Source organism: Sphaerodactylus townsendi, linkage group LG14, assembly GCF_021028975.2.
Source record: "Sphaerodactylus townsendi isolate TG3544 linkage group LG14, MPM_Stown_v2.3, whole genome shotgun sequence".
In the NCBI taxonomy this organism is placed as follows: domain Eukaryota; kingdom Metazoa; phylum Chordata; class Lepidosauria; order Squamata; family Sphaerodactylidae; genus Sphaerodactylus; species Sphaerodactylus townsendi.
The window spans coordinates 41,344,688-41,369,260 of NC_059438.1; the positions used below are offsets into that span (position 1 = coordinate 41,344,688).

General features: G+C 50.1%; 1 protein-coding gene across 2 annotated transcripts; it reads left to right on the forward strand.

Moving 5' to 3' along the window:
• The first annotated feature begins 1,422 nt into the window (after positions 1 to 1,422).
• On the forward strand, positions 1,423 to 16,187 carry PAX1 (paired box 1). Of its 2 annotated transcripts, XM_048515901.1 has the most exons (6): positions 1,423 to 1,562; positions 2,229 to 2,906; positions 6,721 to 6,866; positions 7,866 to 8,111; positions 8,595 to 8,674; positions 15,283 to 16,187. In XM_048515901.1, exons 1-6 carry the CDS (start codon positions 1,559 to 1,561, stop codon positions 15,752 to 15,754), a joined length of 1,626 nt encoding a protein of 541 aa, XP_048371858.1. In that variant the 5' UTR covers positions 1,423 to 1,558; the 3' UTR covers positions 15,755 to 16,187. The 2 variants fall into 2 exon arrangements, with proteins under 2 accessions (XP_048371858.1, XP_048371859.1); XM_048515902.1 differs by lacking the exon at positions 8,595 to 8,674 and having other exon boundaries at positions 7,866 to 8,088; positions 15,283 to 15,512.
• Positions 16,188 to 24,573: the final 8,386 nt, after the last annotated feature.

A 24,573-nucleotide genomic window follows, 5' to 3' on the forward strand; every position in this document is an offset into this window, starting at 1 on the left:
CAATATGCTGGATTTTGTATTACATCACATGTCAGACACTTCCCAAGCATCTAGGACTGTGTGATGTATCGACGAATAATGCGTGCAGAGCCGAGTAGGGTGGCCTTTTGCAGCTGACATATGGTGATTTTGTCAGCGCCAATTGTTTTTAAGTGCCGTTTATTATTGTTAAATTTAGTATACCGCCCTATCCCCGTTCAGGGTTTTTTTCCTTTTTTTTTGGGGGGGGGGTGCTTTTGTTTTGCTTGAAAGAATAAAATGTCCTTTCTTGAAATAAACCTGTAAGATTCGGTTGAGACGGGACGTGGATTCCACACAGCCTGTTTATAACGATTGCCACACGTTATCCAATAGGCCGTGCAGAATCTGGCATCTGCTTAAAACCCCCATCCTAAAAGTCAGGATGCAAAAGTGAGGGATCGCCCTGAACGTGCCCGCCCTCCTCTCCCTTCCACTCCGCCACAAACCTATCTGGCAGTGGGAACTCAGCACTTTGCCAGGCGCGCGCACCCGCCGGTCAACCCCCCCCCCCCCGCCGTGGCTAACGGGCAGGTCCCGGCCAACCCCCCCCCCCCGCCCCAAATCCCGACTTTCGTGTCAGCCTCCATATATTTCTCCTCGGAGGTAAGTCAGTCCCACGGACCTCATTGGGAGATAGTTACCTAATCCTGGGCGAAAGGCTACAGATCAGGGTCCCCTGGCTGGCGGCGCGATCCTTTGCCACCTTACCTGGAAGGAAGCCGGACCCAACAGGACAGACGCTCTAGCCAGTCCCACACAGCTTAAGCTGGAGAAATCGCGCGCCCCTGAGTTCAGACGTGCCTATTCGCGGGTCAAGGTGTTGAGGCGCGCAGCCGTGGGAGCGACGCCCTCCCTGCTCGGGATCCGGAGCGGCCTCTTTCCCTGCCCTAGGATGGGGCTGCGCCTCTGCTTCCAGGTCAGGACCCGCAGGTGGGCATCTGAGCAAGCAGCAGGTGGGCGAGTCGGAGTCCCTCCCCCCCCCCCCCAGGGCGCCACGAGGCCAGGCCGGGTTCCTCTCCGGAGCGTCAGCCTTCTCCGGACCTTCTTAGAACAACAAGGACCTTGGACGGGAGGGGGGGGGGTACCGGACTGGGGGGGGGAGATGGCGCCCCCTCGCTCCCGCCCCCTGGGTGGGCAGCCAGACGGGAGGGCGACGGGGGCGGGACGGGGGCGGCTTAAAGGCTGCGCGGGGCGTCGGGGCTGGGTTTCTGCGAGGCGGGCGGGCGGGGGGAGCGCGCCTGGCGGGGCGGATCCCGGGCAAGCCCGGCCCGCTGCCCTCGCGCTGCCTGCCTGCCTGGCACAGCCGGCCTGGCCCGGGACGCCCGCCCGGAGGGAGCCCATGCAGGGGCCGACGCCCGCCCGCCCGCCCGCCCGCCGACCAGGCAGACGCCGCCAGTGGAGCTGAAGCGCCGGGCGGATGCGGAGCGCGGCGCCCGGACTCGGCCTCGCAGCTGCCGTCCCTCGGCTCCCCGGCAGCGGGATCGCCTCTCTATGCCCCCGGGCAGGGCTCGGGTGCCGGCGCCGACCCTAGCTGGCCATGGGTAAGGCGCGACCGGCGGGCGGGCGGGACCTCGGGGGGCAGGAGGGAAAGAGCTGCGGAGCCCCCCCTCCCCGCCCGTGCGCTTCGCCTTCGGCGGGCTTTTGCGCTGGGGGGGGGGTTCCCCGGAGCCGCTTTCTGGCTCCTGGGTTTCAACCCCCGGGGAAGGGGAAGCGAGGTGAGCCATCTCGGCCTCGGACCGAGCCGGGCGGGGGGGGGGGGCGGCGTGTGAGAGATCTTTGAAGGTCGGTTGCGGTTCCGCCTCCAACCGAGCCCCCAGCTCTTGCCACCTGTGCCTGAGGACCCCCTCCACCCCACCCCCAGCCGGTCGCCTGGCTCCCCCGCGCCCCCTCCCAGCACCCTCGAGGTGGACACGAGCGTAAAAGACCCCCCTTCCCCGCGGCGGCCTCTCCAGACGCTCCGCGTTGGAAGCTCCGGAGAGCTGTTTTCCTTCCGTCTGGCCGAGCTGCGTTGGGCAGTTCCCCCAAATTCCTCCGGAGGCCCCGAGCGCGCAACTCGGCGCAAAACGCCCGCCGGGGGGGGGGGGACACCGCGGGCACCGTCACTGGGGCGGCGGCGGGGGGGGGTGATTGGGCCCCAAAGAGGGCGCTCAGCAGCCGCAGCCGCCCTCAGCCGATCCTTCCTTCCTTCCTTCCCTCCCTCCCTGCAGAGCAGACCTACGGCGAGGTGAACCAGCTGGGCGGCGTGTTCGTGAACGGGCGGCCGCTGCCCAACGCCATCCGGCTGCGCATCGTGGAGCTGGCCCAGCTGGGCATCCGGCCGTGCGACATCAGCCGCCAGCTGCGCGTCTCGCACGGCTGCGTGAGTAAGATCCTGGCGCGCTACCACGAGACGGGCTCGATCCTGCCCGGCGCCATCGGCGGCAGCAAGCCCCGCGTCACCACCCCGGACGTGGTCAAGCACATCCGCGACTACAAGCACGGCGACCCGGGCATCTTCGCCTGGGAGATCCGCGACCGCCTGCTGGCCGACGGCGTCTGCGACAAGTACAACGTGCCCTCCGTCAGCTCCATCAGCAGGATCCTGCGCAACAAGATCGGCAGCCTCTCGCAGCCCGCCGCCGCCGGCCTACTCTACGAGGGCGGCGTCGGGGGGGGAGGAGGAGGAGGGGCGGCGGGCGGCAAGGCGCCGGCCCCCCAGCCCGCCCTGCCCTACAACCACATCTACCAGTACCCCTACCCCAGCGCCGTGGCCGCCTCGGGGGCCAAGTTGGGCGCCCACCCCGGGGCGCCGGTCTCCGCCGCCCACGTCAGCCTGCCCCGCTCGTGGCCCTCCGCCCACTCGGTCAGCAACATCCTGGGGATCCGGACTTTCCTGGACCAAAGCGGTGAGTGGGGTCCTCAGTGTGTGTGTGTGTGTGGGGGGGGGGGGTGGGCATTATTGCCATCCCTTTCCACTGGTAGCTTTAATATCATCTGGTTGTGGTGGGCTTTCTGGGCTGTGTGGCCGTGGTCTGGTGGATCTTGTTCCTAACGTTTTGCCTGCGTCTGTGGCTGGCTGCGTCAGAGGTGTATCACAGAGAGGTGTGTGTTACCCACTCCAGCAGTGATGGCGAACCTTTTCGAGATCGAGTGCCCAAACTGCAACCCAAAACCCGCTTATTTATCGCAAAGTGCCAGCACGGCAATTTAACCTGAATACTGAGGTTTTAGGCTCCAAGGCACACGCGGGAGTAAGCTTGGTGGTAGTCGGTGGCTTTGCTTTGAAGCAACCATGCAACTCTTCCAACTGGTGAATCACGACCCTAGGAGGGTTTACTCAGAAGCAAGCCCCATTGCCAGCAACCGAGCTTACTCCCAGGTAAAGGATCACGCTTTAGTTCTTCCCATGAAAATCAGTGGGGTTTAACAGCGCTTAACAGGGTTTACCTACACTGCTTCCCCAAAACTAGGACTTAGGTTTAATGCTAATAATCTCCCTGAAATAATTACACTATTATCACATGACGAACTCTGGGCACTCGTGCCCACAGACGTGCACTCGTGCCCACCCGTGCCATAGGTTCGCCACCACTGCACTACAGTGCACAGTTCTCTCTGCAATACACCTCTGAAGACGCCAGTGTGTGGCACACTTCCCTCTGTGATACATTCATGTGATACATTCATGTCATCTGTTTATCCATGACCTGTCAGTCCATCTGCTTCCACCAAGCAGCTCAGGGTGGCCATAAACGGTCCCTTGCCCCCTCCCCATTTAACCTCACAACCCACCTGCGAGGTGGGTCCGGTTCAATGCGCATCTGTCCCCCAAATACCCAGAAAGCCTGGCAGCAGTGAGGAGATTTGAATCCGGTCCCACCAGCTGCCCGGGGCTCCTACTACGATCAGGGTTCAGTCTTCCCCTCGCAGGACACAGGAAACTCTAAGCAACCCCTGCCCCAAAACGTTTACAATAGGAAACTGCACAGTCAATTGGCGGAAAAAGAGAGCAGCCAGCCAGGCCAAGCAGCGTCTGAGCAGGGACAGTTGGGGCACCCGAGAGACCACTGAAATATCCCTCCAGCTCCATCTCTGGGAGGAAAGGGGGGGGGGGCTCCCTCGATCATCGCTGGGTGTAAGATGTGTGAAAAAACCAACCAACCAACAGGCCCAAAATGCCCGCCCCAACGGAATTGAATACTGAAACGCCCGAGAGAGAGGCGGATTCCGCATGGGCAAAAGGTGTGAAAATAGTGTGAACCCTTTTACACTGTTCTCGCACCGTTTTCACATGGCTGGTTTTGGCCCATGCGGAATCTGCCAGAGAGAGAGAGGCCCTTAACTGAATTCTGCTGAACGGGCCTGTGGGATTGGATTCGAATCTCTCTCTCAAACCTGCCCTTCGCTGCCAATGTCAGATATATTTTTGTGTCTGAAGGGCGAGGGGAGGGAGGGGGTTAAAATGAATGGCAATTTAAAGAATGCCGATTAAAAAGGAGCTCAGACAGGGTGATCAGAGGAGGGGGGAGGCCTCCCCATCTTCCCCCGCAGCCTTTGCCACTTGGCTCATTTCCTGCCCTCCCGGCATGTGCTTCCGACAGACCCTCTGGTAACACGCAGGGGTTTCTTCCCCTTGGTGTTCTTCAGGATGCTGCAGTTGGGGGCATTGGGCAGCCTCAGTTTGTGCCGCCTATTATTATTATTATTATTATTATTATTATTATTATTATTATTATTATTATTATTATTATTATTATTATTATTATTATTGTAGATTTCATAGCTGGCAGATCTTTAGCTGGTTGTTGGCCTTCATTACAATTTATTATTATTATTATTATTATTATTATTATTATTATTATTATTATCATTATTATTATCATTATTATCATTATTATTATTATTATTATTATTATTATTGCTACTACTACTACTACTACTACTATAATACCACCCCTGCTCCCCTCATCACGAATACAGAAAAAGTTGGTTGTGGTGGGTTTTCTGGGCTGTGAGGCCGTGGTTTGGTAGATCTTGTTCCTAATGTTTCTCCTGCATCTGTGGCTGGCATCTTCAGAGGTATATCAAAGAGAGAAGTGTGCTACACACTGTAGTGTGTAGCGCACTTCCCTCTGTGTTGCACCTCTAAAGATGCCGGCCCCCTCCCCCTAATTTCAGCCTGCCCTACAAGCGGCAGCTCGAACCCACGCGGAAGGCCACTCCGGCGCTGCTGCAGAAGAGAGCCCGCGCTGCACATCTTGAACTTCTTATGGAAAAATGTGGAAAATATTTGCGCAGCGATGATAGATGGAGACCGCAAACTCCGAGCCCTTCTCCTCCCCCCCCCCGCCCGCCTGTAAGGGGGGGGCAACCTTCCCCCGCCCGCCTGTAGGGGGGGGCGACCAAGGCTTGCGTCGCCCCTCCTTCTGGAGGGATCAAAAATCGGAGAGGGGGTCTCTCTCCGTCCCGTCCCTCCCCCCCAAATAATAATAACTCGCCCAGAAGGCTCCAGACGAATTCCTTTCCTTCTGGTTCGTTCTAGGCCGCTCCCAGTTGTAGGGGACTGGGTTTTTGTGTTGTTTTTAGGATTCCCAGTTTGGTTCCAGTCCACCGAAGCCGCGATGTCCTGAGTGGCGCGCTTTGGATCATTCCACACATGCAGAATAATGCACTTTCAAATTGCTTTCAGTGCTCTTTGAAGCTGTGTGGAATAGCAAAATCCACTTGCAAACAGTTGTGAAAGAGGTTTGAAAACGCGTGGGCGGAAGGGGCCTTTGTTTTTAATTTGGGGAATGGTTTGTGGAGCGAGAAAACTTCTAAGCTTCACAGAGTGAGGAAATCCAGCATTTGTGCATGTGGACATTTGTGAAGCTTGAAGGTCCCCTCCGGAAAGGTGGGGGGAGGGCTGGCCCCCTTTTCAGAGGTTTCGGGCGACCAGATGTGGTCACAAGAGCTCTTTTCTATAAATTATATTATTCTATAAATTATCCCCGGAAACGGACAGGGCAGACCCCCCCCGTATTTTCTGCAAAAGGAGAGATCTGCTTTCCTTGCATCGATAGCCTTGCTCTGGGTCTTCCGGATTGTAAAGGCAAGACACCCCTAGGCTTGAAAAATAACCCCCCCTTCCCGTGACTATTTAACACGGAAATTATCCCAGATGGGCGGCTGGGCATTGAGGAACTCCCCCCCATCTATGCTGTCCCTGACATCGGAATGGCGCCTCTGTCAGAAGGGCCTCCACAACTGCCGGGAGCCAGGGGTGCCCGACCTATGGTGCTCCAGATGTTCATGGACTACAATTCCCATCAGCCCCTGCTGCCAGCATGCCAATGGATGGGAATTGTCTATGAAGATCTGGAGCACCATAGGTTGGCTGCCCCTCCTGTGAACGAAAGAGACCCGGGTGGGAGGGAGAAGGAAGAAGGCTTGGCAGCTGACCTGTCCCCCCCAGTATCCCCCCAGTATCTGCGGCTGAGCAGCTGACCTGCACCCCCCCCCCCGCCCCAGTATCTGCGGAAATGCGCAGCTCTCCTCCAAAGTGTCCTGGGAAGGAAGGAGTGCTTCTGGTTGGCTCAGGCCGAACCTGTGTGCCTGGAACTAGGCTGAGTGGTGCTTTTCTGGAAACTGTGTGTGTATGTGTAAGGAGAGGGGGAAGCGGCTCTCCCCCACTTCTTAAGGCAGCCTCCTGTCCCCTCCCCTCCCTCCCTCCCCCCACAGCGGCTCTGGCCGGGACAGAGGGCTCTCCCTATGCTGCCAAAATGGAAGAGTGGCCCAGCGCGAACAGGAGCGCCTTCCCCGCGGCCAGCCAAGGCGTCAACGCGCTGGACAAGTCCGCCTCGGAGACGGACATTAAATACCCCCAGGTAAGAGCGCTGACCCCGGAGGGCATGCCGTCTTGGGGGGGAGGGGGATTGCGGGCGGGCGGCGGGGAGGGGAGCGTTTGACTTGGTGTGGACAAGGCCGTTCCAGCTCTGAAGAAGAAGAAGAAGAAGAGTTTGGATTTATATCCCCCCTTTCTCTCCTGCAGGAGACTTAAAGGGGCTGACAACCTCCTTGCCCTTCCCCCCCCCCACAACAAACACCCTGTGAGGTAGGTGGGGCTGAGAGAGCTCCGAGAAGCTGTGACTAGCCCAAGGTCACCCAGCTGGCGTGTGTGGGAGTGTACAGGCTAATCTGAATTCCCCAGAGAAGCCTCCACAGCTCAGGCGGCAGAGCTGGGAATCAAACCCAGTTTCTCCAGATTAGAGACACGAGCTCGTGGAAACGGGTAGAAATGATGCCGGGGTTGTGTGTGTCTCTGTGTGTGTGTGTGTGTATGGGGGGGGGGGAATGTATTGTGCAAGGGGTGTTTGCAAGGTGTCAGACTCCAGGGGGGTCTCCAAAGGCGAGACCCCCACGGCGGAGAAAAAGGGAAGCCCATAGAATGAGTGAGCCGGTTTCACCAAAAAAGCCCTTCGGCTCCTGCTGAAGTGCGCGAGGGAATCCCCAGAAGGACCTCTGGGTTGGAGGGATCTGGGGTGGGGGGCGTGTGCCTTGAATGCCTGGGACGTTCCTTGGGACCCCGGGCCCCTCAGGGTGATTCAGGCTCCTGACGGCTGCCTGTCCGGGCAAACTTTTGTGTTGGACATAGAGTCACCATCACCGTCTAGTTTCGGAGCGGGCAGGACTGTCCAGCTGTCCCCGCGACAAGAAACCAGAGCGTTGGCGCATTCTGATGCGCAGTTGTAAACACGTGCATCCCGGCACGTGTGTCCTCTGAATCGGGAGTCAGCCTTCTCTAAGGGTCACAGTGTCAAGAGGGGGTCTTCTTTCCAGGTACTTTCGCGTCAAACCCACATTCTCTCTCTCCCCCCCCCCCCCAGGCACCATCTGGGCTCTCCGCCGTGAGCACCTTCCTCCCCCCCTGTGCCTACCCGACCTCCAGCCAGCCCGGAGTCTACGGCGGGCCTGCTGGCAGCTACCTGAGCCCGGCCCATCACTGGCAGACGCAAGGCAGCCCGCTGGCACACCACCACCCGCCAGGCATGGCTCTCCACGGGGCAGAGCTGGCCACTCCGCTGGCCTTCAAGCACCCCACCCGAGAAGGTAAGGGCGGGCCTCGCTCAGAGCCCTTTGGCGTCTTTGCTGCATTAAAAAAGAAATTGTGGCCCCTTCCGCACATGCAAAATAATGCATTTTCAGACCAGTTTCACAACTGTTTGCAAGTGGATTTTGCCATTCCGCACAGCTTCAAAGAGCACTGAAAGCAGTTTGAAAGTGCATTATTCTGCATGTGCGGAAGGAGCCTCAGCGTGGAGGCCGGGGCAGTCAGGAGGAACGAAGTGTGTGTGAGAGCGGGGGAGGGGGGGCGCTGATCTCTGGCTGGCTCGGCCTGCTTGGGCTCCATGATCAAAGGGGTTAACCCCCACCCTGTTGGCCAAGTATGCAGGTCGCCTCGGGGCCTCTTTGGGCTAGTGACTAGTATGTGTGCTGGCTGAGGTGGGGGTGCTTTCTGGGCAGGAAAAGGCACACCCTCTTGGCCAAATATTTTCCCTCCTGACTGTTGTTGGTTATACATGTATAAAGTTGATTGACAGGGGTTTTGGGATTATTCCCCAATTATCTGGACCAGCTTTTTATATCGCATTTTCAAGAGCAAGATGCAATTCCTCTCCATCGTCACCACTTCAAGGCCAGTTCTCAAGCATGATCGACTACGCTGTTCTTTCTGCCCTTCTTACACTGACTCCCTTGAACACATCTTGCTCTTCTGCCCCAAGTGCAGCAGCTTTAGGCCCAACTTCTCTGCCTTAACCCCGTCGGTCGGGTTCTCAGACCTTCCTACCAATGCAAAAATGATTTTTTTTTTTGCTCAATAATCCTAAAGCTGAAATAACTGAAACTGTAGCCAAATTTCTATTGCGCGTTTTAGATTAGGTTCCCTTCACTTCTGTTCACATCACTCACACTACTGTTCTACACTGGATTTACTATGTTGTATTTGCGTACAAAGTCCACTTTTTGATTCTGCTTCAAGGAATCTCGGTCAGCCCTTACTGCTTCCATCCACCTGTTGCTCTCAGGTGTGGGCAACTGCGTCATCCCCCCCCCCCCCCCAGCTCCTGGGCTGAGTCACAGTTTGCAAATTTGTATGACAAACATAATGGCTGATTCCACATGGGCCAAAAACAGTGGTGTGAAAACGGTGGGAAAATAATATAAACCAGTGGTGGTGAACCTTTGGCACTCCAGATGTTATGGACTACAATTCCCATCAGCCCCTGCCAGCATGGCCAATTGATGGGAATTGTAGTCCATAACATCTGGAGTGCCAAAGGTTCGCCACCACGGGTATAAACCCTTTTACACCATTTTAAACCCTTTTACACCATTTTAAACCCTTTTACACCATTTTCACACCGTTTTCATACTGCTGTTTTTGGCCCATGCGGAATCAGCCATAGTCCCTGTATCCCCCTCCGCCTTTCCCCAGCACGCCTGAGGCCGCATCCTTCTGGGCAGCGACCCCTTTCCTCCGCTGGCCTTCCCTCACGGTGTGTGGTCGCCTGAGAGTGTCAGATCCAAGTGGGCATCGGGGAGCCCATGGCGAGGAGTGACAGTGACTGACGAGCCCCTCCCGCCTGGGAAAGGGCTCGGAAAACGCAGCCATGGGGGGGGGGGGAAGAGGGGAGAAGTACATTTTTCTGCCAGAGGATGTCCTCGACCAGGAAACATTGGGGGGGGGGGGGCTGGGGATTTTGTCAACCCCTTCTTGGGTAGCTCCGGCAGGGATGCACATTTTAGGACGCGCTGAATTCAAATATACACACTTGCAAGCCTCGTGAGGAGTTCTCGACACAGGCAGAGTGGTGCAAGGCTGGGAAGAGTCACCAGCAGCCGAATCCCGCTGAAATCTCCAGGCCGAGCATGGACGCTCTAGCTCAGTGGTGGTGAACCTTTGGCACTGGATTGGCCATGCTGGCAGGGGCTGATGGGAATTGTAGTCTGTAACATCTGGAGTGCCAAATGTTCGCCACCACGGCTCTAGCTGCGCTCCTCGGAACACACACGGCGAAGCCTCGGTCTTTCCGCGGGATGCTAAACAGCCACTCCCTTCCCAATCCATCGAATTCAATGGTCTCTGACAAAGGGGGTGGCTCCGTTTGGGACTGCGTTGTTGGTATAACACGATGCTATGAATCGGGACTTGGTTTGGGCCAGTTTCTGCCGCCTTTGGCCCAGTAATGTTCCGCACCTGGTGACAAAATCAAACCGTCAAACAGATTCCCCTCCCCTGCCTCCAAGGAACATTTGCGGTTCCCTCTCCTCCCTAAACAATTGACAAAACGAGACAAAACGCTGCAGGCACCCCGCCCCCCCACACCCCCCAGCCAGGAGAAAAAAAAGTTAAAACGACTCTTGTAACAGGGGCCCCTTCCACACACGCAAAATAATGCGTTTTCAGACCACTTTCACAACTGTTTGCAAGTGGATTTTGCTATTCCGCCCAGCTTTAAAGAGCACTGAAAGCAGTTTGAAAGTGCATTATTCTGCGTGTGCGGAATGAGCCCTTTCTTTCCCTCTATTTCTCAGGTAGCCGAGAGGGCAGTTCTGAGTCGGGCTTTACGTGACAAGTCCGCACCGCAGATTTATAAGGATTGCGACTCTTTATAAAAACGCAGCGCAGAAACCTTTCCGTTTGCGCATTTTCCTTGCGCGGGATGGCACAGAAAAGAAAAGAAACGGGCCCTGGAACTCTCACTCCAGCCAATTAATAAATCTGATATATGGACACAATCACGTCCATGCCACCGCGCCTGATTTATTTTCACAGAAGCCATAAAAGAACCGGGAACTTGCAACAAGTCTGATTTTTCTTTTGCAGCGAGCAAGACACGCCTCGCTATCTGGAAAGACATGTCAGTGAGGAGGTTCCTTTTTTTTCTTTCCTTCAGGGTTTTCAAAATAAACTGTAAGGCTCCACAGGGTGTCTTTGCAAAGACACGACCTGGCCATAAATAAAGGCATGACTTGGCTTTCTTCCCCCCCCCCCCCCCCCCCCCCCCCCCGCATTTTGTTTTCCTGCTATCTTTAGTTTAAGCATTCAGGGTTGGTGGGAAGCAGGAAGACACCCACCCACCCACTCAACTTGCAACGGGATTGTTTCAGAGGGGGGCTGGAAGTCAGTCGGAACTCTTCCCCTCCTCTGAAGTCAAAATTGCCATTGAGTTCGACAAAACGGAATGCCACCATGATCCGGAACGCTTAACTGTATTGTCGAAGGCTTTCATGGCCGGAATCACTGGGGTGCTGTGTGGTTTCCGGGCTGTATGGCCATGTTCTAGCAGCATTCTCTCCTGACGTTTCGCCTGCATCTGTGGCTGGCATCTGTGGCTGGCATCCATCAGATCCTCTGAAGATGCCAGCCACAGATGCAGGCGAAACATCAGGAGAGAATGCTGCTAGAACACGGCCACACAGCCCGGAAACCACACAGCACCCCAGCTACCTTAACTGTTCATCAGATACCAGATACAAGCCTTTATTGGCCTACAAAACAGGACAACAATTCAAAGTGAAACAAGATTAAAAAATGCCGTTAAAATTACTAATTTCCAGTATAAAATTTGCAACAGTCTCACAAAAGAGCACATTCAGAGCTGTTCAGGGGGTTGGGTATCTTGTAACACTCTTGCCTTAACTGACCACTCAGAACATTTGTATTCATGCACAACTACCAGGCAGCGCCCGAAATATCTCCCCTTTCCTTCCAGCATTGTTTCATTTTCGTGTTGTTTATTTTTTTTAAAACAAAGGGAGAAATCACCGCCTGCCGCAGTCTTCGGGGGATGCTGCCCCTCCATTTGAAGTACAAGGGTTATAGTTTCTGAACCAAGAATTAGCAGGGGAAATCTAGTGCAAAGAAAGCTTTCCCCTTCCCTTTCAGAGAATTTCAGCCCGAGGGCCTTGCGCAGATGAAGGTGGCTTCTCCTCCCTGCTTGGTGTCCCAGTATCTGTTCTCAGTGAGGGTTACTAAACAGACTGACTTGGTCAACTTCCCTTAGTTCAGTGGGCTTAGGATCTCGATGTTATCACTCAGTAGAATAACTAGTAGAAAGGAGTCCACAATCCTCTTAAATCCTTTTTTTCCCCCTTCTGGAGAAGCAGTTCAGTTAGGTTGTTTCTTCCCGCCAAGTTTCCTGCCCTCCAACCAATGTGCTTGAATTTTTTAAATAACGAAAAAGGGCTATGTCATCGGCACAGGAAAATGCACTGACTTAATGCCAAGTTTCTGCATACTTTAAACCTGTACTGTTTAATACGCAGAGTTTGTTCAGAAGACGACTCAGTTTCGAAATGTCTGCAGTTCCCTGTTCTATTATACGGCTTATTATATGTACCATCCTGTTGAGTGCATTTATTTACATTGTGAGATCTACTTTGAATCTCAGAGACAGAAAGAGAGAGAGGCGGGCTATAAATAATGTGAATAATAAATAAATATTCCTGTAGGGCTAACAAGCTGGGAATCTGTAATTGCTGAGAAGGTGCTTGCTACATAAGGACTTCTCAGCCTTTCTTCTGCTGTGGTAGTGCAGATGTGGCAAGCAGAAAGCTAAATGCCTGATCCTCAGGTTGGGAGGCGCATCTCCAAATGCGCTTGTACCAAATAGATCGTTGGGACAGGCAGCAGGAAGGGGATGTCAACCTTCCTACACTTTGTAATGCAGGTGTAATTTCAGTTCCAAGACTCAAATCACAGTAGGAAAACGGCTCTCATTTGCCAAGTGAACTTCCAGGTTCAAGACTTGGGCCGGAAGGAACTCACAAGGTGGCCCTAAGTAAGATACAACCTGATCCACCTTGTGTATGCATGTATAATACATATATTTACCTGCTTACTTACTCACTGAGACTCAAGGCAGATGAGCTCATACAGCTAAACAGATGCCTATTATTACACCGTAGTAGTGAAAGGCTGCACTTATCTGTCACTGTAAACCTCTCCTGTTTCATTATCAGGATATCATCAGTGTGTTGTGGCTTGTGGCAGCTTAATATTTTAATTCCAGTGGATGAGACTTTTGCAAACCTAAAGCATGGAGTACAGTTTCTGATTCATCTCAAAACTGCAGATTTGGCCCTTCTCCAGTATTTCTCTGCCATCCACAAATCCCTTAAGCAGAAATAGTATTTAACCCAAACAGGGCGTAATTTGACTCCAGTCAATGAGCAACCCCAATTCAGCCCAGGAACCCCACATTAAAAAATATTACTGGTAAGGGGAATGGTTCTGATGGAGAATTAAATTTGCTTCCAGCTACACTTGCAGCAGCAACTCCGTTTGACAGGACATAATGGTTGTGTTTTAGAGGCATGAGGCCCTTGTTTGCCAACTCTATCCCCAGCCACTGTTCTACTTTCTCTCTCCCAAGTTTGGTTACAACACCTGCTGTGAGTGAGGCAGGCAGGAAAGTTTTGTGATTGTAAGAAAAATCTACTTCTCTTCAACCGTTTATAGTAAAAATCAGACTCTACTCTGCTTTGGTGTTCCTGGATTTAAAAGGAATCTACCACCTTCCAGTGTGACTCCAGCTTAATATAAACATCTTCACATAAATCCAAACGCCCTTGTATTTTTTTTTGACATACAACAAGCACTCAATACTGTAACAAGGGGAAGGAGCCAGAACTATTTTTAGGATTCAAAAATCCGAACCTGTTCCCCAACTTTAAACCATGCAATTGAGAAACAGATACTGCCTAGTATTTGGTTTATTTTAGTCTGATTCATCCATGTCTTGTGTCTATTTGAAACCTGTATATTTTTAGTTTTGTATATTATGTAATACTTTATTTTTTAAAATGTTTTTATTGTATCATTTGAATTTTACAGTTTATAGTATTTTTCTTCATACATTTTCAAATGATACTTTCCCCCCTTTTCTCCCTCCCACATTACTTCTTCATAGTTTTATCACACAAACAGCACCAAGTTCATTCTCCGTAGCCTCTTCTCCCATATTTCTTCATCGAGCTTCTTTCATCCAGTCCACGTATATTATCCATATCTTCCACATCTCACCACCTGCCTGATCTCAAGCCACGTCTTCCTTTTGGTTAGTATATCGACAATGTCAAGTGTCCCTCGTTCCCACATACCAAATCATCTCCTAAAGCAACCATTTTTTCTTTTCTTTCCAGCCCAAGGCTATTGCTGCTTTGATCATTATTTTATACATATACCTATATTGTTTATCCACCCTTCTGTCTTCCATGACACCCATTAACATTAAGTAATTATTTAAATCAATATTTGTCTTCACCAGTTTCTCCATATATAACAATACAATTGTGCAAAATTTTTTTACTTCTGCACATTCTATCCACATATGGCTATAATATGCCTCTTGGGCTCATTCAGCACATGCAAAATAATGCACTTTCAAACTGCTTTTGTAACCTCAGCTTGTGGGTTCTGTGGGGCAGTACTTGGAAGGAGTTGCAAAGAACCAAATTTAAACAAAACAGTTTACTTTACTTAACAAATAACACTTTTAAAACATTTAACATTTACACTTTGCAGTCCTGTTAAGTTTGCATTTTCAAGTCCTTATTTACAGTCTACTGATATTGCCAAGTCCAATTCTTCTTTGCTGGTGGTTGGTTTTGAAGACTTCTTAGGCTTGGTGAATGGGCTTCAAGATGATGAAGGTTCCCAGAAAACTCTCACCATTTACATACACAAAAACCCTGAAACAATAAATTCTAACATTTACAATATAGCAAAAAAACAAACTCCCTTCCCACTAGTTCCCCACAACATTGCAGTTACCTTAAACAAGGTGTTAAGGGCTTAATAAAATCAATCAAGGTCCCAGCCTGGTAGTCTCGCTTCCTCCAACCTCATGAGTTCTGCAGCATTCTACTTCATTTCAGACTCCACCCCTTTCTGGGTCATCCCATTCTGACACAGGGGTTACACTTTCAGTGCTCTTTGAAGCTGTGCGGAATGGCAAAATCCACTTGCAAACAGTTGTGAAAGTGGCTTGAAAACACATTATTTTGCGTGGGCGGAAGGGGTCTTGGTCTCCGCAGTGCCAGCATTTAGAACTAAGTCCTTTTATCATGTATGCTAGTTGTTTTGATTATGTAATACTTTATAGCCTAGATGGATTGGGGTTTGCACTGGAGAAACCAGAGGAGGGTTGCATGCTGGATTCGGCATGTGCATGCAAGAGACACGTGTCAGCTTCGTCCCTTCCGCCTCTCTCATTTCTCCCTCCCGGTGTCTTGCAGCCGCAGGCAGAAAACCAGCCGCCAGCCCGGCGGGAGCCAAAGCTGCAGCAGAGGCCCTGGCCGCCATCCACGGGCTCTCCTCGTCCTAGAAGCGGCCGGGCGGCGCCAGAGAGGGACGGAGAAGCGCCCCGGAAGAGCATCCGCGGCCCAACAGAACGTGTCCGCCCCGCGCGGCGGCACCTTCCCTCCCAAAGCCACGCCGGAGGGATCTGCTGCGCAGACCCATGGGGCGAACGAAGCCCCGGCCTGGGGACTCTTTTGCTGCCAGGCCTGGTTTTGGATTGAAGGGGGGGGGGGGGTGAGGAAGCACGTGACTCCCCCCAGGGTCTGGTGCACGTATGACTGGGAAAGAAATGCCCATTGCAGAAACGGTCACCAAGACAACGCCGACACCACTGCCCCAGGCCTGGGGTTTGGCGCTTTGGAAGCCTATTGGTTGCAACCCTGGCAGCAGCATGAAGGTGCTTTCTAGCCGGCACTCTTTGCTTTCCCCACCCGCTGTGCTGTGCTGCTTAGGGAGGGAGGGGGCTCATCACCCAGATCTTGGCCTTTCTTGGGAGCCCCAGGGACTGACACGACTCTTGCCAAGTTGCTGGAGCAAGATAATTCCAAGCAGTTTTTTGCATCTCCATTTTCTGACTGAACGGGGAAGACTTGCAGGATCCGGATGGAAGAGAAGTGCCATTTTTTTGCCTCAGGGAGACATGAAGAGAAAGGACGCTTTGAGAGGCTTGCCTTGGCCTGTGTTTCCCACAGTGGGCGCTGCTCCTTTAGGGCCAGTGCAGACACGACCCTTCGCCCCCCCCCACCCCCCACCCCGTAAAAGGACACGTCGGTATCAATTTCATCTGATCTTATATTTTTTTAAAACAAACCAATAAAAGGCGAATGAGAGCTTTATTCCTTTCCTGGCCTCCTGTGTCTTGTTGTGTGCAAAGGGGTGTCATGTTGCCTGACTGTTGTTGCAGAAAGACTCATTTACTCCTGTCCTAACCATGCTTGTTCAAGATGAAGCTCCTTTGATTTAGTTGGGCTGAAACCAATATTTCAGTTTGGAAATGTGCAGAAGTTCAAATGTTGGAGGAAAAACCGAAATATTGAATGTGACACTTTATATAGTAAACCGAGTGCTTTGGAGTTGAGATTGGCCGTTGTAAGTGACGCTCTCTCAAATGCTAAGTCCCACACCATGCCGTTTTGCCAGAAATATCAGATCAGAGGTGGGATCCAGCAGGTTCTCACAGGTTCCCGAGAGTAGGTTACTAATTATTTGTGTGTGCCGAGAGGGGGTTACTAATGGGTGATTTTGCCACGTGATTTTTGCCTTAGTTACGCCCCTCCTCCGCTCCTCAGCAGTAGCGCGCAGAACTTGAAGCAGTCTAGCAGGAGGTGCACCGGCATGCGTGGCAGCCTGCGCTTGCGTGCATTCGTTTCTCGCCCAAGGACCGGCGCAGTGGCTGCGTCCTTGCCACAGCCCCGCCCAGGAATGCCCCGCCCCCAGAATCACCAGCCATGTCCCCGTCGTGCCCCGCCCAGCCCCATTGGCGCTACTCCACAGTTTGAATCCCACCACCATGGGAACTTGTTACTAAAATTTTTGGATCCCACCACTGTATCAGATACTTTATACCACTTCATGCCGCCTACCAAATTTGTAACACCAGGCCATTTTACAGGTGTGACAAACTGTCAAATAATTTATTGTGAGAGTTAGTGTGGTGGACTAATCAGTATTGCCCTGTGAATCTAAGGCAGATTCCGCATGGGCCAAAAACAGGGGTGTGAAAACAGTGTAAAGCCTTTTACACTGTTTTAAACCATTGTATACTGTTCTCATACCATTTTCACACTGCTGTTTTTGGCCCATGCGGAATCTGCCTATGATGTTGAAGTTCTGGGTTCAAATTTATGTTTACTGGGTGTTCTTGGACCACTCCAGTTGGACCATTCCAGCAGAACAAAAGTTCACTAAAAGACACAATGCTTATTCCAGTGTGAGCTTTTGTGAGATGGACCTCGCTTTGTAGGCACAGTGGGAAGAAACTCTTTTATTCTTGGACTGCATTGTAACTCAATCTAACCCACCTTTCATTAAAATAAGGATAATTTATGTAGTCTCCATGTTACCACAGTACAGTGTTGTTTAAATAGTGAAGTTGGCTCACTCATTCAGATTAGATCCAGAGGGGCTTATGATTAATTGAAATATGGGGTTGAACAGAGCCCTTATAAAGAACACTGTCTCATGCAACCTCTCTGAGTCTATTATACCTGGTTCTTCAGAAGGAGGTAATTTTGCAAGATCACCATTCCATGAGCCCTTGGTCTGCATATTTTTGGGACATTAATATATAAATACGGTAGATTCGCAGAACACGTGAAAACTACTAGTTTTGCAATGCTAACCAGGAAAAAAAGTCTTCTTACACAAGATTTCCAACAATTTCTGCATCAAAGTTGCATCAAGGAGCTCTTCAGCTCCCTGACCTCTGATCATTCTACTTTTATTATACAGCTCCTCAAATCTCAGTTTTGCAGGTGTCAAAAGTGACCTTCCTCTGACTGCTAGAGTTTCATACCTCTTGCTGTTTGTTACTCAGAATATTCTCTGATTTCAGAACCAGCATCTAGAAGAATTTGCAAATGATGGGTGACATCTCGCCAGTTTTGAGCATATTGTATAGGAAATACTTAATTTTTGTAAACTAATTAATAGATAGAAAGCTTAAAAGAACAGCAACAGCAACAGAAAAGCAGAAACATTAAGCACCAGGTGATTCAGAAATAATGGATAACGCACCAGGGTGGTTCTAGTATTTACTGGGGTGCTGTGTGGTTTCTGGGCTGTATGGCCGTGTTCTAGCAGCATTCTCTCCTGACGTTTCGCCTGCATCTGTGGCTGGCATCTTCAGAGGATCTGTATATGGTCCTCTGAAGATGCCAGCCACAGATGCAGGCGAAACGTCAGGAGAGAATGCTGCTAGAACACAGCCATACAGCCCGGAAACCACACAGCACCCCAGTGAATCCGGCCGTGAAAGCCTTCAACAATACATTCTAGTATTTAATTTGTCTGTGCTTTCAGATGAGTCATTTTTTCCCCTTTGTTCTATTTGCATTTCTGTTATCTGGTGCAGTTCAATCAAGACACAAAGTAGGATGCCTAGAATGTGATTTTCCACTGGTGCCACTGTATACTTGCTATTGTGGAGAAGGTTTAGGAGTTGTGCTTGAAGGTCTTATGGGCTCATTCCGCACATGCAGAATAATGCACTTTCACACTTCTTTCAGTGCTCTTTGAAGCTTTCTGGAATAGCAAAATCCACTTGCAAACAGTTGTGAAAGTGGTTTGAAAACGCATTATTTTGCATGTGCGGAAGGGGCCTTGGTGAAGAGTACAGTTCAGGTGAAGATGTGGAGACAAAAGGCATCCGAAAAGCTGAACTTCTCCTTCAGGTGAAACAGCCAAAAACATTCCTTACTCCAAACTATCAGATTTTTCCAGTGGCCAGTGCAGTTCTAATTGGTACCATATGTATGTACAGGAACTTTGGGTAGTGAACTTGAAGGCAGCAGTAATTTTTCAGAATCACTTTCACCACACAGTAATAGATCTATGTCTTCTTAGTGGGTCTTAAATAGCTGATTAAATGTGATGTCTGATGAGAATTAGTGTGACATTCACTGTTGTAACTTCTAGGCCAGTGGTGGCGAACCTATGGCACGGGTGCCAGGGGTGGCAGACAGGAGCCCTCTTCCTTCTAGGCACGCTGCTGAAAACATAGTCAGCCTCCCCCCACGCTATCATCACATCTAGGCTGGTCTGGGCAGCTGTGGGCTTGGATTTTCACAGCACAAACCTAAGACCTAATTTTGGGGAAGCAGCGAGGGTAACCCTTTTAAGCACCTCATTGTTAAAACTTACTGATTTTCATGCTAAGAACTAGCATGATCCTTTTACCTGTAAATAAGCTCGCTGCTGGCAGTGGGTTTGTTTCTCTGAGTAAACCCCTCTCCCGAGGGTCTAAAGTGATCTACCCTGTTGAAAAGTTTGCATGGTTGCTTCCCAGCCAAAGCCACCTGTAAGCTTACTCCTGAGTAACGTACGTCTTTGGAGTTCAACCGTTTATTTCTGTCCTAAAACCCTAGTATTCAGGTTAAATTGCTGTGGTTGGTGACCTCTGCAATAAGTTTTGGGTTGCAATTTGGGCACTCGGTCTTGAAAAGGTTCGCTATCACTGTTCTAGGCAGTCATCTGAATATATGAACTCCTTGAAGGAGATAAAAATAAGACAAAAGTATATTTTGATGTGTATTTGTAAGCTGTAGGCATCGTTTCCCAAACAGCGAGATGTTCAAGAACCTAGTTAGGCTAGTAAGTAGCTGTCATGCAAGGACCTTGGGAGCGTACTGGGTTGATGGAAAGGTGGACTGTACAATCGCAGGAGTTCCAAAAACTCCCCCCCCCCCCAATTGTGCAACTTGCCATTTGTGTCCAAGGTAAATGAATACAAATGGGGTCTCCACATGAATATTCTTTGATGGCATGTTTTTTGGCAGTCTTGAGCACTTACATGGGAACCGCCAGTTAGTGTGAACTGGCCCAGTTCCATTTGGTGGTGTCTCTGCCATTGGCTTTGGAGTGGTTACTTACGGATTTATATCCAGGGTGTAATGAGGCAAAACCTTATTGGATGCCCACTCCGTGCCATTCACCCATGACCAAAATTTTTTTGCACCAGGTCATTGGTGCTCGCAGGTGTATTTTGATGAATGACACTACCAGGGTTACCGATTTGAGAGCCTATCCTGATGGTACCCCTTGTGCTTGTTCAGCTTATTAGGGGACAAAGTTATGGACCCTCAAAGGGGGTGCCCCATTCTTTGCTAAGGAGGTTGGGGCTACCCTTTTGAGGGTCCATAACTTTGGCCCCCCTGAACCAAACTGGCGCTTCAAGCTTGGGGGGTGCCAATGGCACAGTATCCATGATGATACCCCTGAAATTTTGGTGTTGATACGCCCAAAATGCGCTCTGCGGAACATCCCAGAAATTTGCCCAAGAATCTTTGATCTATGTACATTTATGAAGGCACAGTCTCAAAACTTTCAGGGTCTCATCAGGAGACTGCCCTAATGAGGAACCAAAACCTCACCTTCAAAGGGAACCAAACCTCACTAACCGTGGGTGGTATCATCAGTAGGGTCTCACGAAGATACTCTGAAAATTTGGTGCTGCTAGCCTAAAAACTGCTTCTGCAGGCCAAAACAGAAAAAAACCACTAAAATACCCAAAAACGAACCCTGCATTTTTGGTGCCCACCACAAGGTGGCACCCTGGGCAGCTGTCCACCTTGCCCAATGAGCATTATGCCCCTGCTGAGATCTCAAGGAGGCACCACTGGTATGAACCAGCATTTCTGTTTGGTTAGTGAATCATAGGCCATTTCCGCACGGGCCAGAAAAGTCGGTAAAAGGACAGTAAAAACAGCGTTTTAGACGGGGAGTTTGCACGGTTGTTGCTGCAGAACTGACTCTGCAGCTGCGCACGCAACGGTTTATTCGAAAGTCACTCACTGAGCATGTCTTTTCAATAACGATGCTCCACAGTTGGCAATATGTGAAGCACCCGTCAGAAATCGGTGCGGCAGAGCCCGCCCCCACAGTGGTGGCCCACAGTGGCCAATCCTGGTGCCGAAAGGCCGTGACATCTACTCTGGGGGAAAAAAGAATGCTGTTTATGCCGCAGCCATGCTTAAGCTGGGGCTGATAGCGCTACTCCGTTTTAAAACATGTTTTAGAAATATGGTCAAGTTCCTTGTTTAAGGAAAGATCCTTCTTTGGATTTCTAGAAACAGTTAAGTATTTGAAAGTATTTAAGTACTACAGTCACTTGTATATAGCAAAGTTGTTTCGTTAAGGCAGACGATAGGACTTGCTATCATGAGTTTAAATTATGGACAGAAAGATACCAGCTGGAAATGAGGAACTTTTTTTTTACAGTAAGAGTTTTTTTACAGTAACAGAGAAATTAATAATGCCCCGCCCCTGGAATGCCCAGCCACGCCCCCGTCGTGCCTGCTCCAGCCCTGCCACTGTTTGAATCCCACCACCATGGGAACCTGTTACTAAAATTTTTGGATCCCACCACTGGATCAAGCCAATGTTTAGGAAAAGATGAGAATTGTCAGAGCTACAGCCAAGTAAAAGGAGCAAGAAGGACAGGAAAGTTCTGAACGTAATGATGACACGTCCTCTTGCTTCTTGGGAGACAAGCAGTAACCATGCACATAATCACTATAGATGTTTAGACCACAAGCTTAGACAAATGGTTGCATTATAAGACACATCCTGTCTGCAGAGCCACCAGTAGAAAGTTGCTGTGGACGGCAGTCAGTTATAACCAGACGTGTTCTTAGGCAACATTACCAAATGAGGCTTTATGAATCTTTAATTCTCTAGCTTCATATACTCCATGTGAAGCACTGCTTGTAAATGCCGAATAAGTACTAACAAATCAGCTAACAATGTTTTCAGAGGAAGTCTGGGAAAATCCCAGAGGGATACATTTTTCTTGTTGTTACCACTGATGCATTTTATCACTCTGTGTCTATAGCGAGCAATCATCTGACTGAACGGCCGTGCTGTGGTTTGGAGCTTCCATACCACGCCATGATAGCAGTGAGGGAGATGCTGGGCTTTTAGGAATTGTCGAATCGGGTGGGGTGGGGTGGGTTTCAGTGTAAATAGGAGGTAATTGACTCTCATGGCTTTCGTCTGAATACCCTTCCATCTCTGCAAAGTCTGACTAATTTGAGAGATGCTGATGAAGATTCATCCTCCTGTCGTGCAGAATATAAGACGAGGCTGCTAGTTGTTAAATTTCTGGCTGGCTGGTAATCCACACCAGAGGAAAATTGCCACCTCTTTTCCACCCTCCCCCAAAGTTTTATCTGACCTGTATACAATGCAGTGACAGCAGAAGGGAGCCAAGAGGAAAGTCTTTCAATACTCCAGCTGGCGGCTGGAGATTTCTGGATATCAAAACTGCTCTGTATATATAGTGATACAAGGCAATGAGGTATAAGCAGTTAGTTTGAGTATAATTTCAATAGATACTTCATAAACCGTTCATAAAGATTATTCATAAAGATATATTGTGATTATTTAACTGGATATAAAGGTAATAAACTACATATAATGAGAGCATGTCATAAACATTGTCCATGAGGCACCTAAACCTGCAATAGTCATATTGCGCTCCAGCCAGTTGAAAGAGCTCAGTATCACCAATATTCAATGAATAAAAAATATTAAGACTTAATTGTGGTAGAAGACAGCAGCAGCTCCAGCAAGTGATGAAGAAACTACGGCAACAGCAGCCACATTCGCAGAACGCTGCTATGCCACTAGTCCATGTTTCCAACAGAAATTTCTTCAGTGCGTTCAGGTAAATCTATTAGAAATAGATGCATAAATATAAACTGTCATTTTAGATGTTATATTTCTGTTGAAAACAAGACAGCAATTATGCACCAAGGAAATCATTTTCCCTCCCTCATTCAACTCTGTGATACACCTCTGAAAATGCCAGCCACAGATGCAGGAGAAACGTTAGGAACAAAATCCACCAGACCACGGCCACACAGCCTGGAAAACCCACCAGAACCAGTTGAATCCGGCCGTGAAAGCCTTCGACAATATGGAGATTTGTTTGTCCCCTTCTATCATAGTTTTCAGACAGCAGGTGATGACTTTTCTTTTTCTTTTTTGGTCTGATCATAGGCATAATGCCCATTGGGCAAGGTGGGCAGCTGCCTAGGGCATCACCTTGTGGGGGGCATCAAAATGCAGAGTTCGTTTTTGGGTATTTTTAGCGGTTTTCCATTTTGGCCTCGCAGGGGGGCGCAAAGTTTTTAGGCTAGTGGCACCAAATTTTCAGCATATCATCAGGAGACTGTCCTTATGTCCCCCCAAGTTTTGTGAGGTTTGGTTCAGGGAGTCCAAAGTTACGGACTTCCAAAGGGGGTGCCCCATCCCCCATTGTTTCCAATGGGAGCTAATAGGAGATGGGGGCTACAGCCCCCCCCCAGGTTTGGTGCAGGTTTGGTTCAGGGAGGTCAAAAGTGCCATGTGGACCCTCAAAAACTGTAGCCCCTGCTATCCTCCTATTAGCTCCCATTGGAAACAATGGGGGATGGGGGCACCCCCTTTGGGAGTCCATAACTTTGGACTCCCTGAACCAAACCTCACAAAACTTGGGGAGTAGCATAAGGACAGTCTTCTGATGATACCTGAAATTCTGGTGCTGATGTGCCTAAAAATGCACCTCCTGCAGGCACCAATGTCCTGGTGCAAAAAAAAAATTGGTTGTGGTGGAGTGGGTCACCTCATGGGGTGGGGGCATCCAATCCCAGGTTTTGGCCCAGTGCTAAGCAGTTTGCCTCGCATACGCCGCCCCTGGGTCTGATTCCGTTCCTGATTCACATCGACCCTTCCTCCCATTTATGTTTTTATGTGTGAATTGTTTTATTTAGCTATGTTTCTGATCATCTTAACGCTCCCGTTGTTTGCTACGTCGCAGGCTCTTAGTTGGGAGGAAAGATGGTTTATTTGAAACAACGTGTAAATAATGAAACAGTACAAATGGAAATCCCATGATTTTGGCTTGTTTTTAGAATTTCGGAAATCCAACTGGTTGAGTTGTGGGAATTCATTTCGCACAGAGCGAGCAATGACCATGTGCAGCAATAATGCCCCTATTTTCCAGTGGCAGGATTGTAGCGCAGCTTCTGAGAACTCTTTGGGTCGGGCCCTTGAAGTTAATCTGGACACTTCATGGGAAATGCTACTAACTAATGCTGGTGAGCACCTTGGCTTCTGTTATCTCATTGGGGGTTAGATTACACCATGCATTCAATCATTTTTTGCTTGTTCAGACAATGAGGGCGGGTCAGCAACAGGCAAAGAATCCTTTTCGTCTTTCCTCTCTGAAGTGACACTTGGAATGAAGGGGAACATTTTAGGGAGAGATCGATTTCTGTGGTGAGACTCTGCAAACAGACACACGCATTTTCCAGCTTAGCAATTTTACTCCCTCCTCCTCCTCCTCCTCCTCTTCAGAACAAAGCAAAACATCCTTTCTGTCACATTGATAAAGGCATTCATCAGCCGCTGTGCGGGTTGGTTGGCCTTTTGAAAATGTGCTTGTTTATTTGTTAGCAACACCATTTCCTGAAGATAGAGAGGTGAACATGAGGAATACTAGAAAGAAAACAACAGTAATCAGGTTC

Coding starts and splice junctions, on each gene's coding strand:
- PAX1 (XM_048515901.1), top strand. Junction 2,907..6,720: donor GACTTTCCTGGACCAAAGCG/GTGAGTGGGGTC, acceptor CTCCCCCCACAG/CGGCTCTGGCCGGGACAGAG. Junction 8,112..8,594: donor AGGGCGGGCCTCGCTCAGAG/CCCTTTGGCGTC, acceptor TTTTGGGATTAT/TCCCCAATTATCTGGACCAG.